At 34.5% G+C, this 19630-nt stretch overlaps 1 protein-coding gene across 6 annotated transcripts in view; it reads right to left on the bottom strand.

The window, feature by feature from the left end:
• phactr4b (phosphatase and actin regulator 4b) overlaps positions 1 to 19630 on the bottom strand; it is an 82670-nt gene that overhangs the window by 25126 nt on the left and 37914 nt on the right. For 5 of the 6 annotated variants that reach the window (XM_056474909.1, XM_056474910.1, XM_056474911.1 and 2 more), the window contains 2 exons: positions 5468 to 5638; positions 4205 to 4285 (listed from right to left, as the gene is read on the bottom strand). In XM_056474909.1, the coding sequence (XP_056330884.1) occupies positions 4205 to 4285; positions 5468 to 5638 (252 nt within the window). Of the gene's footprint in view, positions 1 to 4204; positions 4286 to 5467; positions 5639 to 12154; positions 12710 to 19630 lie in introns of those variants that run through there. The other variant, XM_056474908.1, reaches the window with a different exon arrangement.

The following is a 19630-nucleotide window of genomic DNA, read 5'->3' as shown; positions in this document are numbered from 1 at the left end:
TTTAATATTAATATATTAGTATTAAATTAGTCCACTTAACAAGATTTTGTGCTAAAAAACAAACAGGAAAAAACTGAAAGCTCATTTATATCAAACTAAAATTTTAACTCATAGTTGGACTTATAATTGTGAAAATGTAGAAAAGATGCTCTTATGGACTTCACAGCAATTAAAATTCAGAGTAAAAGTTGTGAACTATGGCGCTTTTTGTAATATGACAGCTCCAGGTCACTATTCAGAAAGTCATACAAGAATTTTTATCACTAGTTAAAATTTGTGTAAACCGTGAACGATGTCACTCCAGCACAGACAAAACAACATACTACACTTTTAAAGACATTATACACTGAACAAATATAATCATTTCTCTGGAAGAAACAGCCTTGAAAACTCGGATTTGCATTTTTATTTGAGGAGAACAAGCTTGCAAAATCCTTTCAAATCGGGTTATAGACAAACATGGATGAGCTTGCTGGTAAAGATGAACGCCAGCCTGTATCTTAAACAAGCTCTGAAGTACAGGTCGCGTCTCTCAGAGGTTACAGCAGCAGCTCTCAAATAAATAGGCCTCCTGAGCAGCCAGTTCACAGCGCATGACTTTCAAAGCTTTTTGCTGCAGGGCACAATTTGCTCCACTTTCTTGTCTTAAGAAAAACTGCACATCATTTCCTTCCCAAAATATGAGTCAAAGAAAAAAAAAAAAAGGTATTAAATTGAAATTTACACCCATCATCTGTCTGGAAAACTGCAGAATTTGTCTCAGCTGCCCTGATTGGTGCCACATTAAGAGAAGCTGAGATGATATACAAACTCACAGAAGCTGTCTATCGGCCTCGACCGTGAAAAGGGGCGATGAGCTGAAGTGAAAGTATGGCACATGTATCAAAACCGCCCCTGAAGCTCAGAACTGTGATTCAGCAGTAATGGATGCTGCACATTTGTAAACGAGGGGGGAAATCACTCCCAATGTTTGTTTTTCTATCTGAGGCGCCAGTTTTTTTTTCTGTTGGTATGTTCAGCATCCTCAAAGACCACAATGACAGGAATGTGAGAAATACACCACTGTGGGAGCAAAAAAAAAGCAAATCCCCTGTCCAACATACATATTTGGGCACTTTAACTATTGGTGCTTTTAGACCAATTGGACATATAGGAACCATATGAATCTGTTAAAATAAAGCGGAAAATATTCTGAAATTTGTTCAAAGTGTTTGACAGCTTACCTTAAAACAATAATTTGCAAAAAAATATATATATTTTCAGTTAAATTACTCTAAATTACTCAAAACATATGTAGGCAAAACAAGACTAATACCAGTAGCTCCTAACAATTCATTTAGGTCTTCTAAAGTGAAATGAAAAGTGAGTATTATTTACAACATTAATACCTTTAAAGTACTAGCCTCTGCAAATGCTTTTCATGACAGTCTGGTGTGTGAGCTTACCACTAGTACCAAGTGAATTGCCTTTTATGGAGTACCAAGGACTGCACTTTTAGCTAAGCATCTTCTAATGTTTGTAAAAGAGTTAGTAAAAGTTTTTCATCCCTTTACAGGGAACCTATTACACAAAAATCACTCTTACAAGGGGTTTAAACATCGTTGTATGGCAACAATCTGTGAATATAATTTGCTCCTAATGATAAAAAAAAAATGCATTAATTTTATTTTTTATAATCACTGTTATGTATTGTTTTTCTTTTAATAATCAAAACAATAAAACATTAATAATAATACAATAATAATACAAATTAGTGAGTTTTTCTTTGTGACGTTGTACTGTATATGTCTCTTCTCTCCGCTGTCTTTCCAACAGGCTTCATTATGAGAGCGCACCGATGCAGCGAATCAGGTGCCGACATGTGGGGGCTTGCTGTTGGTGAAGTCCATTTAAACCGGACTACCTCATAGGGGTCTGCATATTCATATACAGTTGAGGTCAGAATTATTAGCCCCCTGAATTATTATTCCCCGTTTTTCCCCCCCCAATTTCTGTTTAACGTAGAGATTTTAACACATTTCTAAACATAATAGTTTTAATAACTCATTTTTAATAACATTAATTGTATCTTTGCCATGATGACAGTAAATAATATTTGACTAGATATTTTTAAGACACTTCTATACAGCTTAAAGTGACATTTAAAGGCTAAGGTAATTAGGCAAGTTATTGTATAACAATGGATTATTCTGTAGACTATCGAAAAATATATAGCTTAAAGGGGCTAATAATTTTGACCTTAAAATGGTTTTTAAAAATAAAAAACTGCTTTTATTCTAGCCGAAATAAAACAAATAAGACTTTCTCCAGAAGAAAAAATATTATCAGACATATTGAAAAATTTTCTTTGCTCTGTTAAACATCATTTGGAAAATATAAAAAGAAAGAAAGAAAAAAATTCTAATAATAATAATTCTGGGGCTAATAATTCTGACTTCAACTGTATGTTCAATGATCCAATGCTAGTGATATAAGTCACATCACTAGTTTGTATAACGTAATAAGCATCCAGTGGTGTAAAGTAACTAATTACAAATACCCAAATTACTGTAATCAAGTAGTTTTTCTAAGGAATTGTAATTTACTAAGTAGTTTTAAAAATGTTTTCTTTTTACTTTCCCTTAAGTACATTTTTAGTGCTGCATCTGTACTTTTACTCCACTACTTTCCTTCAACCTGCAGTCACTACTTTATTTTTTCTTGTCTATAGGGATTCGAAAAATCAGTCCTGCTAGTCCAATCAAATCACACATAGAAGGTAAATCGCATCATAATGAACTACCTCAAAACATGGGCGATTTATAATTGCAGCGGACTGTTTGGAAGCATTAAAAGTGTCCAAGAAGATATCCAAAGTCTTTACACGCATTGACCCAGAAACTGTTTAGATGCATGTCACCGATGACAAGATGATGGATGTTTACTGTATGATGACCGAAACAGCCTTAAACAACCAGCAGGCACAAGATGTCAACAAGACGTCAGATTGACGTTGTACCCCAACGTCATGGGGACGTTGCATTTTGTTCGGAAATGAAAATCGAGCTGACATCAGAACTCAACATCAGGCCAACGTCAATGTCCAACCTAAAACAAACCAAATATCAACGTCTAATGATGTAACGGCTTGACGTTGTGTGGACGTTACCACTATTGACATTTATCATTTGGGTTTCTTTCTAACAACCTAAAATCGACCAAACATTAATGTCATTTGACATTATTATTGGACATAAAAATAATGTTGTCCTTAGACGCTGGCTGGATGTTGAATTTTGGTCACCTGACGTCACAACCTAAATCTAACCTAATAATAACATCTTATGACGTTGTGCGCCTGCTGGGCAATAACTAGATGCATTACAGAATGTTACGTTTACACACATCCACAAATTACATGTAAACGCATCAGCTTTTAACATCGTAATACTCACTACTCTTGAGTACTTTTGAAAGGGCTAGTTTTTACTCATACTTTGAGTAATATTTACAACCGATACTTTTTACTCTACTTGCAATAAATTTTTAGGCAAGTAACGGTACTTTTACTTGAGTATGATTTTTCAGTACTCTTTCCACCACTGTAAGCATCCATTAGTTTGCCATACCCAGTCCTCAAAGAAGAAAGACTTTAGTTAATTTTAGTCATTTTTATAACCAGCAAATGTATTTTGTTACGTGCCAATGTATTTAATTGAATAACATTGTTTAAAAAGACATTTTCTTAAGCCTTTTTATTTTATACAATAGCAGAAATGTTGTGTATTAAAACAGTATCTGATGTATTGACTGCATGGTTTGACTAAATATTACAGCTGAACAAAAAATGGCAGATCAAAAAAATATTATGGCACAACTGTTGGTTTTGTTGGAAATTGTAGGAAACATGATAATTCTCAACCATTAAAAATATAATTGTATTTTTGTTATGGATTCTGGGCATGGTGAAAAAAATACAAAACATTTCCAAAAATAAACTGGCAGTGTTTAAAAAGTGTTCCTTAGTAGCAGCTACAAATAAATCCAGTATCCAAACAATAACCTTAAAAGAAATCTTGCTTAATTTATTACCATTTTACAAACCAACATCATGAAGTTTTTAGTAATGGTGGATATGACCAAAAAAGGTTTAGCCAAGTTGAGCATATTTCAGGGTATAAAATATGGTTTAGTAGGCACACGCAGACACATTTTTCTTTCCTACCATTGTCAGGAAGCTCCTTGAGCACTCCCTGTTCGATCAGTTCCTGTCTTGGCCTCCTCATCGACATCTTTCTTTCCAAAACTGTGGAGGGAACAAAAACAATATATATCTAAAAACGGCAAACTCATGTTTGCACATGGTTTTCCCATAACTCAAAGGTTTTGAACCAATGATTATTAGATCTCCTGCAAAGACATTACAAGACAAATGCACTCAGTGCTCATGGATTCAGGCTAATATTTTTTACACTAATATTTTTAGTACTGAGTTAGGTCAACATTTGATCAGATATCAAGTCTTGAAGTAAAACCAGCTAAGGACCACTGGACAAACTTACATTGTAAAAATCCATGTCAATACCTGAATTATTTCTGAAATATTTGAACAGTAAGAGCATTTCAGCCCAAAGTATGTTTTTATGCTAAAGTTGGGGAAAAACCACTTCAAAAAGAAGAGAGACCACTTAAATATATATATGCATATATAGATATAGATATCTATGATGAAATGTCAAGTTTATTGTGTGACACCACAGCTCTGATTTATTCTTATATTGATTAATATTGACAAACATCATACATATATTGGCAAATTCTTTGGATTTACATAAAGCATACTTAATGTTTTATTCTGTAAAATATTCAATACATAATTTTCTAATTTAAAATAAAAATGTTGTCATTAAAAACATATTTGCAGAGTACAACAAAAACATGCCATGTTTATAGACATGTTTATATTAATTTAGACAAAACACCAATGATTTCACTCTAGGAGAGAATTAAAAATTCAGCATTTGGTGGAGTAAAATCACAATAAATTAAGTTTTCTTTTGGACCAACTCTCAAAAAAACTGATTAACTAGTTATTATAATTATCTAACTAACTAACCATCTAACTAACTAACTAACTAACTAACTAACTAACTAACTAACTAACTAACTAACACATATAACAAATACATATAATAATAAATAACAACATAACATATAATAATATTAATAATAATAATAAATTAATAGTAAATTAATTCTCTAAATGACTCTATTTTCACTTAGACAAAATATTATAAGACCTGTTGAGAACCACAAGGCAAAGGTATATTGAAACTGTAACAATATTCCTCAAAACATCTGAGAAAACAACACTCATATCAGCAGCAGAGGAAAGTAAACATTCACAAACAGGCTGTGATTTAAGAAAAAAGTGAAGGAAAGGAAAGCCAATTTCTAACACAAACATGCAGAGAAGAGAACAAAGGACCTTCTGAAGTTTCCTTAAACTTCTCGCTGCTTTTCTTCTTCCTCCACTTCCAGGGTTTGAAGATCTTCCCCAGGGTAGAGAACTTTCCCTTACGTTTGGGAGGAGGAGTGCCATCCCCTGCCGTGCCCCCTTCACTGCCCATGGTGCTGTGCTGGTGCTCAACTTCATCATCTGGAGGAGAGACAGAGACACGTCAAACACGGCCGTATCAATGGCTCCAACAGGCCTTGGGTCAGATGGTTTACGTAACTTCATGTTTATGCAAGCATATTAGACATAGCGTGCCACATCAGAATGAACCGTAACATCATATGAAACAGACCAAACACACTGTCCTATATATGCAGCTGTGTCCTGTGCACTGCTCTGAATCCAATCCTTTGTTTCACATTTAGATGCAAAAAGAAAATATTCTTAAGAGTGGAAGTTAAAGTATTTTATGATCCATTACATATAGACCATTTAGGTGTGGTGATGTCATTGGTCCATTAACATTTCCTGCTGGTTATCAAAGTATTTCATAACTGTAAGAAGAGGCAATTCAATCATAACAATGTTAAAACAGCTATCATAACATATTTATCAATATGTGGCTCTTTTAGGATTCTCAAAAAGATATAGAAATTAAAAATGTAAAACAGGAAATCCGTTGGGACCACTGTTTTTGGTTACACCCCTCAAAATGGTCTATAATATGGATATTTTTTGTAACAGTTAATTATAGAGCCCAGTTTATACTATTAACTAGCTGCTTTCTAGCATGATTGTTATTAACATATTGACTGTTTATTAGTATTTCAGCACATATTCTGCCTAACATTCAACCTATTTATCCTACCAATACCGAAACTACTTTTCTTCTTTCTTTCTTTACAGCAAAATCCTCTGAGTAACATATACTTAGTTCAGAGAGTATTGGTCCTTCTTTAAATAAGGGCAAACAGGTTGGTAATGAATAAAGCTGCTGTTTGTGGAGTTGCTTAATGATTCTCTGCTGAGATTTTGAGAGATGTATTATATTTCAGCTGATTTAATTAAGGTTGTGACTGAAGTCAGTTGTAGTTTTGTGTTTCTCTTCGATGTTTTTTATTATTAACTGCAGATGTTCATCATCAGTGTTCAATCATCACCTAATTAATCCTTTGAGTTTCTCATTAACTTGAGTAACTTTAACTCAATTTAGTTTGTTTTGTGTGTTTGTTTCTTTCATTTCTTTCATCTTTGGCTTCTCCACATCAGAGTTCACATTGCGTATATCACAAAAAACAAGCAACACAAATACATTCAATATTATCACAAAAACCCCATTTAAAAACTCAATTAATCCTATTAATACCTAAAACCAGTAGTTAAAATTCTAATGGCCGTTTAGCACATTTTTCTTTACTTGAGGTTGCCTAAAACATCTTTTGATTGAAAAAAGTTGAAATTTTATATTAGAAGTATGGGAACAATCTTCAACAATGACATGTGCTTTCTGTTTAATTCGCATTAAATACATTTCATTTAGCTGTCTTTATGCTTCACAATTACACAGGCAAATTTTTACTACGGCAGTTTTTGCTTTTAACCATACCATGCAATAATGTTAAAATCACGATGCTTTCGACCTAGCTAACTAGGTCCTAGCGACCTAGCTACCTAGCTAACTTTTTACTAAGTTGCGAATTAGGAGTTTATAGAGGCAAAAGGAAGAGATAATGGTTTGCTGATAGTGAGAATTGAACCTTAAAAAGGAACACTCAATTTTATTTTATTCTTTTGAAAATAAGCTTATTTTACAAGTGACCCAAGTATACATAATTGTTCATTACTACTTTTTTGAACACATTAATCTGATCTTTGGATCTGTCAGGAGCTCTTTAGCTTAGCATAAATAATTGAATCGGATTAGACCATTAGCATCAGGGAAAATGAAAACTTGCTATTTTCTAGGTCAATTTGGCAAGGAACTATACTTCCATTCCAACATAATAATCAAGTAACTTTGCTGCCATACCATGGCTACAGCAGGCACAATGATAAGTAGTGCCTGAAAATAGTCCACAGCATAATATTATTGTGCCTGCTGCAGCCATGATACTGCAGAAAAGCTCCCTTATTATTGAGCAGGAATTAGAGTTTAGTGGCTAGCCATTTTGAAAAAAAGCTTGATATGTCAGTCTTAGTACACAATGTAACGACAGAAGAGTCGAGCTTTAAATTGGAAACTTATCAAAACATTTTTTAAAGTGAGATGCTAATGGTCTAATCAGATTCAATGCTTTATGCTAAGCTAAGCTAAAAGGTCTCCCACCAGACCAAGAGATCAGTCATAAAGCTCAATGGTTAAACTCTAGACGACTTGTAAAATGAGACTATAAACAAAAAAAGTGGAGTGTTTCTTTAAAATAAAGTGATATGAAAAAAATAACAATACTCCTATTTCTCACTAAAACTACAGGAAATCTGTTGATCAAAAATGACTGTTATTGACCAATAATCACTGTAATATGACTATTTAACCATCATGATCCATCTCTATAGCATGTCATATTTATTCTCATCAAACGAAACATGCCAAACACACTGTCCCACATATGCAGCTGCGTCCTGTGCGCTGGTCTGGATCCAAAGACGCCCTCAAGCACGAAATACTTGACACCACAATCCTTCTCCAACCTCAGTATCAAAACATACTAAACTGCTGAGCCTCAAGTGAGTCAGTATTGTTTTAGACCCCAGCGCAGAGTGTTTTCTGGAGGCTGTAGTGAGAAGACGAGCAGATCCCCATTGCGGAGCTCCATCACATCTCAGTATGATCTGTGAAACGCTCACATTCCTCACTGTCCAGCACTGCCAAAGGACTCACTATCACACATCTCTGGCCCATTTAATAGGTGCTGAAAATGGCTTTGAGCTTTAGACGGATGTGATGAACTGTACTTTCCTCTGTACAATGATAAAGACACTGAGCATCCTATAAAGAGCTTCATGAGGAGAGGTACGTTAGGGTGAGGACAGTTAAAGGTGCTGTATGTAAGTTTTTGACTCTTCTAAAGCATAAAAACGCTATAATATGTTTGCAGATATTTAAGAAACATGCCAAGTGAACGCTCCTGTTGGTGTTGTCAATCTGGCAACCTGCCCTTGTGTGTGAATGCAATACCTAGTTCAACCACTCTGTGTAAATCTTACATACTGTACCTTTAAAAAGACTCTTGTTCTGGCATTTGGAGAAACAATAGCTTAAAAATACACATCTTTTATTTATAGTTGTTAAAGTAATGTATTACCAATTTAAAAAAAAAAAAAAGTTAAATTAGTCTTTCAGTTAAATTTGGGCCCAAATATATATTAAACATTTTTAAACAAAGATTAATTCCTTTTTAGTTCAAGTAAAAATAAGTAAAATATTTTTTGCAAATAATGCATATTTTAAAAGTATAATTCAATTCAATTCACCTTTATTTGTATAGCGCTTATACAATGTAGATTGTGTCAAAGCAGCTTCACATAAAAGGTCACAGTAAATAGGAACAGTGTAGTTCAGTTTGTAGTGTTTAAGTTCAGTTCAGTTTAGCTCAGTTCAGTGTGGTTTAATAATCACTACTGAGAGTCCAAATATTGAAGAGCAAATCCAACGATGCGCAGCTCTAGAGATCCTGAACCATGCAAGCCAGTGGCGACAGCGGAGAGGGAAAAAAAACTTCACTAAAGGCGGAAATGAAGAAAAAAAACCTTGAGAGAAACCAGGCTCAGTTGGGCACGACCATTTAAATAAATAAAAACTCAATAATTATTTAGCATTTCAAGTAAAACTATGCAAGTAAATAGAATTGATTTGCTTTTAAAAACTTTTTAGAGTAATATTTTCATGTTGTTAAATATTAATATGCAGATTTTGATATGTAAAACTTAAATTCTGAATAATAATTCAGCAATCAAATGTTTAAAAGCTGCTTAATTCATTCTAATTTAGTTAATGTTGCTATTTTCATATTTTATGATCTTGTCAATTTTAATCAATTTATAAAAGAGTAAATGATCTGAAATACAGTATTGTTTACTGTAAAAGCAAATAAATTCAGCCTTGTTGAAAGATTATTTTAGATAATATTACAACTTTGTAATAATTATTACAAAAAATCTGTATAATAAAACCTCAACAAAATAAACAACGAAAACAACGAAACATATCGTCATTAATGGAGTAGTTACTGTTAGCTAAAGATAATCTACAGTATGTCAAATTATTTTGTAAAGACTAGATTTTTACCGTAGTTTCTGGTACAGAGCATCATTTGAGCTTGTTGTCTTTTCAGATCACTACTTAAGACACTACCTTATACTCGTCACTTGTAAAAGTAGCAGGTGTGTAACAAAGCCCGGTGAACACAGGATGTCCTGTCAGACCCTTGTTGTGTGTAAAAAATCTACACCTGCAACCCACATATTGATCCCACATACACCATGTATAAACCATCACTCACACAAATTGCTCAGTATCAGAAACCTCTAATATCCATAGCAACACACAGCACACAATTGCTATTACATCATTTTAATTTGCTCAGCTACTCTTTGATTATTTGCTACTTAGGCCAGAAAAAAGCCAAACCTTACAAATTTTACACTTACAAAAATACACAATTTCATGAATAATGATGATATTTTTCTTAAATTGCACTGATGATGAAATATTCCATATTTAATTGGTTTCACTGAGGAAATTTAATTTAGAATGAAAGGAAGTGAGGGTAAAACATTAAAAATTCAATCGAATATATAGTTGTTGTTTTTTTGCCAAAATTATGCTTGTTACATTAACACTGCTGCAAAATATTTTGTTTCAGCATTGATATCATAATATGATCATTTGCAACTGCACAGCTAGCATTTCTTCCCATACTGATAAACTTCCGTTGAACGGTTAATGTGACTTTTTTTTATTTTATAAGGCTCCTTATACAGCATAGAAGTTGTAATGGAATTAAAATACAATCAGTTAAATAGACTTCAGCATTCATTTAGTTGTTCTTACACACGCATGCTGGCAGGATCAGCAGGCTAGCGCAGAAGCTCCATTGAAAATATTGTGGTAAAATAAATGTTCATATTTTAAAGAGATGGCATGGAAAAATGTAATTTAATGCAGTGCTTCTTGTACAATCTGAGACCCACTTTATATATCAATCAGGCAGTGTAGATCACTGATTTTTAAACAAAACAGACCTTACACGCTGATTTTATAACTGTATTCTAGGGTTATCACGATACCATTAAATTAATCTTAAGATACTGTACCAGTTGAAGTATCACGATACCTAGTAGTATTGTGATACTGTAATTCATAACTCAAATTATAAAGAAAATGGACAAATACTATATTTTATGTTATAACAGGCCTACTTGAATGTAATTCAGAATTCTCTCAAGGCCAAAAAGTATTATTTGAACCCTACTTCACCTAACATTTTTTCATTCTTTGTTTATTTTGTAGATAACTGATGAACAAAAATACATTAAAATAAAGATACAACTTATACCGAATGAAATTTGTTACAAGAGCATTTTTCCAACAAAATTAGGCTATATGAGTTAGTCAAAAATTGTTTCAATATTTCCTCTTGCTATTTTGGGTTTTATCAGGTAACAATCCAAACTAATTCAAAATTTCATTTTGTGAGTCATTTTTAAAAAGATTGTCTTGGTTGTTGTAGCTACTAAATCATATTAACAGGAACAGAAATGAAGCGATTAAGATGTGCGTTCAAACTGAAGCGTTCGAAAACGTGCAATAGGTTACCATAAAATTCGACACAGTTTTGCAACCTTAAAGGCCTCTACACACAAATAAAATTGTTGCACAAACGTGTGAGCATTTTAGTGACTCTTCCATTGTATATCTATTGTAGATAAACCATTAATGATGATACTACTGTTTACAAACTACAATGGCACTGCCAGTACTTTGAAGCCATAGTATCACGATACTACCATAGTACCAGTAAACCATGCAACACTACTGCATACAGTTTACCGGAAGCGCTTGACCCAGTTTACTGAAAATTAAAAGTCCTTCTGCTTACTTCTGAATAAACCCTATAGTCACGTCGCAGGATATGCAATGTTGGGTCTGGATTATGATTCATCATTTGCATGTGTTTTTGAGGCCTGTGACTGTATGAGGAATTTGAAGCATTCCAGCGTAAGAAATTGCGCCATTTCTAACTATAATAACAATTAATTTCATTGAATTATTTGTATTTATTTCGCAAGATGGAATTGCAGAATAACAAAATATGACAAAGTTAGATTATTCTAATTAACACAGCCAATGAACAATGTCCATAAGTATTAATCACTTCCACAAGACTTCCCACATTACTAAATGTATTTATTTATCAGTCTATACCTGAAATCCAGCTATGAAAGAATCTTGTCTGAAAGCTAATTTTGAGGTCTGTGACTGTATGAGGAATTTAAACGCAATCAAGACATAAGAAATTGCATAATTTATAACTATAATAACATTTAATTTTGTTGAATTATTTGTATTCATATCGCATTATAGAATCGCAGAATAACAAAATATCAATGTTAGATTTTTCTAATTAACACAGTCCAAATTAACAATGTCTATAAGGATTGAACACTTGTACAAGACTTCCCCATTACTAAATGTGTTTTTGTATCAGTCTATACCTGGACTCCAGCTACGATGGCATCTTGTCTGAAAGCAGCAAGCCATACAAGCTTTCCTTCCTGTTGACGTCTCCAAAAATCAAATAAAAATGACGAAGCACAAATGATACGTTTAAAATCCTAGAGGCCAATTTGTCTGAACATGACCCTACATCCAACAACAGCTCAGATGGAAAACCGAGGAACAGCCAGTCTCACAACTCCAAAAGTGCGAGAACTTCCAGTTTGCCGAGTACATGAGAAGTGTAAAACCCAGAAGAAAAAAAAAATCACCACCGCCAGAAAAAGAGCTGCTCCCGTTGATGGCTAATGTATATCCACAATCTGAATCATCCAAACCTTTGAAAAGACAATCGGCGAATGACGCACATTGAGAAACCAAACCAATGTATAACGCAGATCCAGCCGCATTAAACTAGATTTTAGCCCTTAATGGACCAGACGTCGCTAAAAGTGGAGAGATAAGTGAACAGGATCTGGAAGAAATGATAGGCGGTGGAGTTGAGGATGTCACTTTAAAGAGCAGTCTGTGTCGAGGCTGTGCTTTAATGGCAGGGAGAGATTGAGATTGCCTTTGGAAAACAGAGGGAGGCGAGGCCTGGGAAACAGAGGGAGGAAACGGCCCTCCACCCTGATCCTGAAGCGGGAGGGAGAGGTGAAGAGAACCAAAAACCACCCCCTCCCAGAGTCCACCACAGCATGAGACGGGAAAACAGACAACGGCGGATAAATAAACATCACACATGCTTTTGCTGGAGTCCTTTTCAAACAGATGTGCTTTTTAACTTGATTTTATCACATACAGAGGAATAATAGAGATTGTACACACTTCTGTGGATATCATTTTTCAGTTGTTTGGATTGGTGTTATTTGAACCACCGCTCAAAAATTCAGGGTCTTTTTGATGTTTTTGAAAGGGTCTTTAGTAAAACACTTTAGTTTAAGTCACAATTAATGCTATTAACTACTGGCTTATTACACGCACATAATTGCAACATTAACATTTTTTTTAATAGTGAAAGTTTATAAAAGTGATAAAAACACACATGATACTCTGCATTTCAGTTATTTTATTCAACTGACATTTATACCAAATAATAATTATACTCCAGCAGCATCACAACAGATGTGGATCAAAAAAGTGTTTTGTTTTTTTGTAAAAGGTTTGCAAAAATAAGTTTCACCAAAACTTAGCCAAAACGACTGTTAAGTAGCACTTAGCCTAACTAAAATTGGAAGCTGGCATAACTTGGCTGCGTAAACTTAAAATAAAAATACCCTGAATATTTTTTACCACAGCTATAAAACTTCAAGATTGGGTTAAATAACATTTCTTTGTTATTTAACCAAAATGAGCAGTCGGTGGAGGTAAATAAAAAAAAGCCGGCCTAATTTAACTATTCTGCTTAAACTTAAAAACAAAAACAGCCTGAATATTTTACCATGCATGGCTAATAAAACTTCACATAAGGAAGGAATACATATTTTTATTTAAAAAAATCAGTCAGTCTCCGATGAAAGCAGAGTGCAAAGTTGATTTAAAATTAGACCGGCGGTGGAAAAAAGCGCTCAGCAGGCACAGAAGTTGCAGGAACAGCCAGGTACCACTGGGCAAGGGTGCTTAGCCTTGCAAATCGAGACTCATTTACTTTGCACTACAACAAAGGATCCGGGTTTAGAGAGATGCATGGCTCCCTGAAGTAGCTTTCGATTTTGGTGTCATCCGGTGAAACATCACTCATACCGTAGTCCTCGCCGACAAGAGTGTCAAGACACAGCGCGCACATGACAGCTGAAAGTATCACACACCAGACGAGCATATTCGCATGGTTTTTCAAATGAAACTATTCAGATGGCGCTCTGTGGCGTGGCAGAAATATGAAGTGTCCCGAGTCGTTGCTGGGCACTGCTGTGCACCCTGATAGAAAAATACGTTTAGAATTCTAAAATGCATGATGCTGCGTGGGCCGTGGCGCGACGCTTCTGGTGTGTGACCCCCTATACTCTATCTGCGCTCAGGTCTCGCCTCTAGATCGCAATGCCCTGCAGCCATAACCAATCAAATATCAAACTACCACCCTAACCAATCAGAAAGAATAAAAGGAATTTAATTTTAGAGCCAATCAATCATTGTTTTCATGCTCGATCGTCACTGATGCGTTCGACTAATCGAATAATTGTGCACGTTCCTAATATATATATATATATATATATATATATATATATATATATATATATATATATATATATATATATATATATATATATATATATATATATATATATATATATATATATATATACACACATACACAATATATTCATTGCATCACCAAAACACAGCCTTGAAGCACGGCAAATAAAGCCAAATCTGGAATAGCTCCAAATTTTCCCTCAGAAAGATCCCAGTAGTTTGAAAAGCAGTCCAAGTGTTCCTCTAAGGATGTGCCACTGCCTGCTTATTCCATCATAATGAGTTTGGCTTTCTCTCCATTGGCCAAGTGATTTGAAGGAGCTCTCATCTACATTACCTAACCAGACTGAAACAATCAAGCACTTAATCTCAACAGCAAGAACTTAGAGCACCACCAGATCACATTCAGCAAAACACAACAGCTGTTTCCCAAAAAGTCTCTTACATTTTTTAAAAAAGGAACTTGTCATTAAAATCTGAGTTTTCAGCATTTAAGTGCTATAACTGGATACCAACTCAATAATCAGAAAATATGAAAAACAAGTAACTATGGTACTTTCTCTGCAAGCATGTAAAAAAAAGCCATTCAGAGTTTGCTCAGTGATGTAGAAGGGGGATCTTATTATACATTACCTTCTGAAGAAGTCTGCCATTTTGGTTTTCTTGTTTTACGATCATAAAGGTCTCCAAAGTCTGAGCCACCGAGGACACTGTGGTTGAATTTAAGTTTTGTAGGAAAATTTACAGAAAAATGTTGGTAAAGTACTATATTTTTGCTACACCAACAAGGGTTATTTCAATGCTGTTTCTGATGGATAGGTCCATACCACCGTCTAATACTCATATCCCAAAGAAGTCAACAAATTTTGAGAAAGTTTTTGAGAAGTTTCCTCCCTGAATGTACTTATATGCTGAGCTCTGATCTCAGTGTATACAGTCAGAGACAATGATGACTTAAGTCAGAAGCAATGTTCTTAATTTATCACAAAGATTCTCACTCGAAAAACAAAGCATGAATGGACATTTATTTATGCAGTGAATAATTAATTACTAGACCTAAGATTTTACGTAAAAATAAGTATTGAACTAATAACGTAACATTTATTAGCAAAGGTCAGCACATAGGAACAAAGCAGAACATGCTGGTGAATGCATGAGATTTGCTTGTTGTATTGCTTCTGGAGTACCAGAATAATATGTAAAGGCATAGCCCTCTTTTGGAAAGCAGCAGCTCATTTGCATTTAAAGGGACATGCTCAAAAACAGTGTGTTTTTGCTCACCCAAATAGGGGCACATTTGTAATAATAGTTATAATAAATGCTAAGTGACGGTTCTTAGAGCTGAAACTTCACAGACACATTCTAGTGACATCAGAGATTTGCTTCACATCTTATGAAAAAAGGCATAATATGTGCACTTTAAAGGCTGATTTATACTTCTGCATCGAGTGATCAGTGTGAATCACGGCACGTCTTGCCTGTAGTCATGTATTTATACTTCTGCATGCTGTTTGTGTTGCGCTACAATAATGCTTCCGAAACACTAGCTGGAAGTATGTTTTTATGTTCCTCTGTGTCAAGTTTCTTCACGTATGTTTTTTTTTTTTTCTGAACGAAACAAGTAGATAAAACTTGCTCATCCAGAGGCGGAACCAGTGGACGTGCAACAACTTTAATCATGAGGTAAACGACACAAAACAACAGTTTCCATCTGGAGCTCCTTCACTGGACTCGACACTCCAACAAGCTTGCGGCTCTCAGTAGCGCCCACACTCATCACAGCCTCCAAACTGACCAATCACAGAACTTGCACTAAGTGTCGTTAGCCACTCTGAGGGCTATACAACCACGCGAAGACTGCGCCGAACCATACACATACGCTTGGCGCAGAAGTATAAATCAGTCTTAAGACTGAAACAACCTATAGATCATTTTGACCATTTAATTAAAAAAATTATAATTTATAATATAATACGTTTGTTAAAATAAAAACCATATAACTATGGTACTCTGACTTTTTCTAAACGTGTCTATTTCATTCTAATATTAATATTTTATTAAAATTACAAAACACAAGAGTTCTGAGTAGTTCTACCTTGAATGACCCAAACCATTAAATTCACAACATATCAGTCGGCTACTTTTCCCCATGCCTTTCAATTAGCATGCATCTGTGGCAAAAAACATAACTTTCTGATAACAAATACTTTAGACATGTCTTTCAACAACACTTTTTTATAGTTTATAATATATATTATTAAAAATTATTAGAAAAAGACAGTATATTTAGGATAATAACTTCACAAAATAGGATGATAGACATTCAAAGCTTAGATTGAAAATTTCAGTAGAAGCGTCAAATTAGGGCTGCATGCTATTTCAAATATCTGATATTGCTATATTTATTGTTCTGCGATAAATATTGCGATATGAATATATTTTCACAAGATACCACTAGGTTTTCTGGGAAGTCTAACAGTATTCATGTACAGAAATGAAATGATTACAATGCAAACAAAATGCTTTTCTTACTTTTTGTCTTGTTTCTAGTCCAAATATTTGAAAAATTCTAAGATCAAGTAAAAATATGGGTTTGTTTTCAACTTAAATAAGAAATAAGTCAAAATTAAGATTTTTTTCCACTGAAACTAGTAAAATTTTCTGCCAGTGGGGTAAGAAATCTTGTTTTCGCTTTTAAAGTATTTGGACAAGAAACAAAATTCTAAAATATTTTTTTGTTTTGTATAAATTCTGTCTAAACACAGTGATTAAATACAACTCTGTATCTCCTGGTCAACTATAATTCAGACTCAAAATTATGATATCCTGCAATGTGACTATTGCGGATGTACACATTGCTATATTTATGCTAAAATGATGCAGCACTACTTCAAATGTACTGTAAACATGATGTGTCAAATTTTCAAATTGATATAGCATGCTATGGCTATTCTGGTACTTATAGAATTCTGGGTGTTCCAGTGTTAAATGTCTACTCATAAAATTGCATTTCATGTTGCCTGCCAACCCCGAAGCTGTTTCTTAACACATCTTACATAAACTAACACATCTAATCGGAGCAGGTGCACCAGAATACCGGATCCTTGAGAGCAATTAGTTGACCTGTCATTCAAGAAACCCACCGACTAGTTCACTGCATGCCCCAGCAAGAGTGAACGTGTGCATTTATTATGTATGTACATGCTGCTTCAGAGCTAGAGGCTTAAGGTGTGTATGCTAAGCAGATGAGAGGAGGAGTGTGTAGGCAGTTGTGTTGTCGGAAATAAGGCCTGCATTCAGCCTGGAGCAGCTTGTTTCATTATGTAACAGTCTGTCTCCACAGGGAGAAACCATGAAGAGTCAATCACTGCCCGGCAACTACACACCACCCCCTTATGCGTTGCTCTATATGCACAAATAACTACAGGTTCTCGTTCCAGACAGCCTTGTTTTTCAGTCTTCTTTCATTTATATTTCTTGAAGCTGAACTTCAGCTGATCAGAAGACATATTAGGGAAAACATACATAAAAACTCAGCGGTCAGCGCGCTGCCTGAGTCACTAGCTGATTTATTGGCTGTAAGACAAGCAGATGTATTTCTTAAGGGCTTTTTAGATGAGATGCATTCTTGCATTCACAAATGGAGCAAAAACGAGAGGTTCAAAAACACAACTGGAGCATAACAGAACAAGAGAATGCAGGGGGTCTCAAGATGAGTTTCAAAAAGCCAGACTATTTTTAAACTTGAAACAGCATTTGAAATAAACCGTGAACAAGATGATCAAAATACAGCATAAACTTTAACGCAACGGCAAAAGTCCATGTTTTACTCAACATGGAAATTGAAAAATCAAATAAATGTATTATGTAAATTCAAAATAATTAAATACATAACATGTTAATATATACACATCAAGGTTATAATTATAATTATAATTATAATTACAAGGTTATAATAGTTTTTAGTTTTTTTTTTTCAAATTCAGTGAGTTTTAATTGGTAGATTAGAGGTAGATTTACTAGTTTTTATTAGTGTCTATATTTTGAAATTGCTTAGTTTTAGTTTGTAAACAAGGATATTTGTTAGGTGCAAGATTCAAAGTCATCAGAATAAATATTGTATAATAAAACTCAACAAAACAAACATTTTTTGAAACATTTATTCAGAGGATAGGACCACTGTCATCTACCACTACCATCTAACCATCCTTAAATTCAAATACAATAGCCCACAAGATAGCACCCTTAAGTAAAATGTGTGCAAGGCTGCTCTTGAGATTAGACACAGTAGTGATGGGTCAAATCATGAGATTAAGTTCGAATCTTTAACACAAACCAGATCTTTTGTGACAATCTTCCCATGTTTGGACTCAACATACCAAAAATATGTAGTCAGTAATCTTAATTTAAGTAAGTTAAAACATCAGCGTGATCTGAAAAGCTTCTTACAATTGAGATTTGCAATCCAACTGAAGCATGATTCACTTCTTTAAAATCCATTACGATTTTCTGTTATAAAATAAACTTGAGTTTCGCCAGATCCTCTCATTTAAGCCCTTGGTTTACTCGCGTTGCAGTTGTTCCAAGTTTGCTTCAGTCACAGTAGTCTGTCATGTACTGTTTGTGTTCGGTTCACTGAATCATGCATGTGGAGTATTATCGGATCACGGCTTCTCAAATCTGATCTCAGTGCACTGTTCTAATAACTGAATAACTCAGTATTTATTGGTTTATTTTAAGATGGGGATATTAGGCATCTTAAAAAGTAAGTAGTTTCTGGATAGGAGTGCTTACTGAAGACGAGAATCAATTCAGTTTGATTTGGTGAACTAGTTCAACCGATTCACTTAGAAGATCCGATTTGCCTACGATCGTGAAGACGACAGAAATAAAACCCATTATTGGGCACAAAGGTGTTAAATTAATCATTTTAAGTCTCTGTATTTAATGGTGTCACTATGCTGCATTTATGTACACTCACTGTTTTTGTCGCAGGAGCAAAAGTGAGGACTGACTTATGGCTCGTTTCCACTGACCGGTACGGTACGGTTTGGTTCGGTTTGGTACGGGTCACCTTTATCAGGCTTGCGTTTCCACTAACAAGGGTACCCTTTTGGTGGGCGTGGTGTATGACAGACAGTTTCAGTCGACGTCATTCTCGCTCGAGGAAATGCCTACAATAAAGCTGCACAGGTCACTTACATATCATATGAAAAGCACTTCTCACAAAACAGATGCTTTACACACATAAATACTTGTGTAGAAATGTTTATTAGTAATTT

The sequence above is a fragment of the Danio aesculapii genome, chromosome 16, assembly GCF_903798145.1.
Source record: "Danio aesculapii chromosome 16, fDanAes4.1, whole genome shotgun sequence".
Lineage (NCBI taxonomy): Eukaryota > Metazoa > Chordata > Actinopteri > Cypriniformes > Danionidae > Danio > Danio aesculapii.
This window is presented reverse-complemented; position numbering and strand designations above follow the sequence as displayed.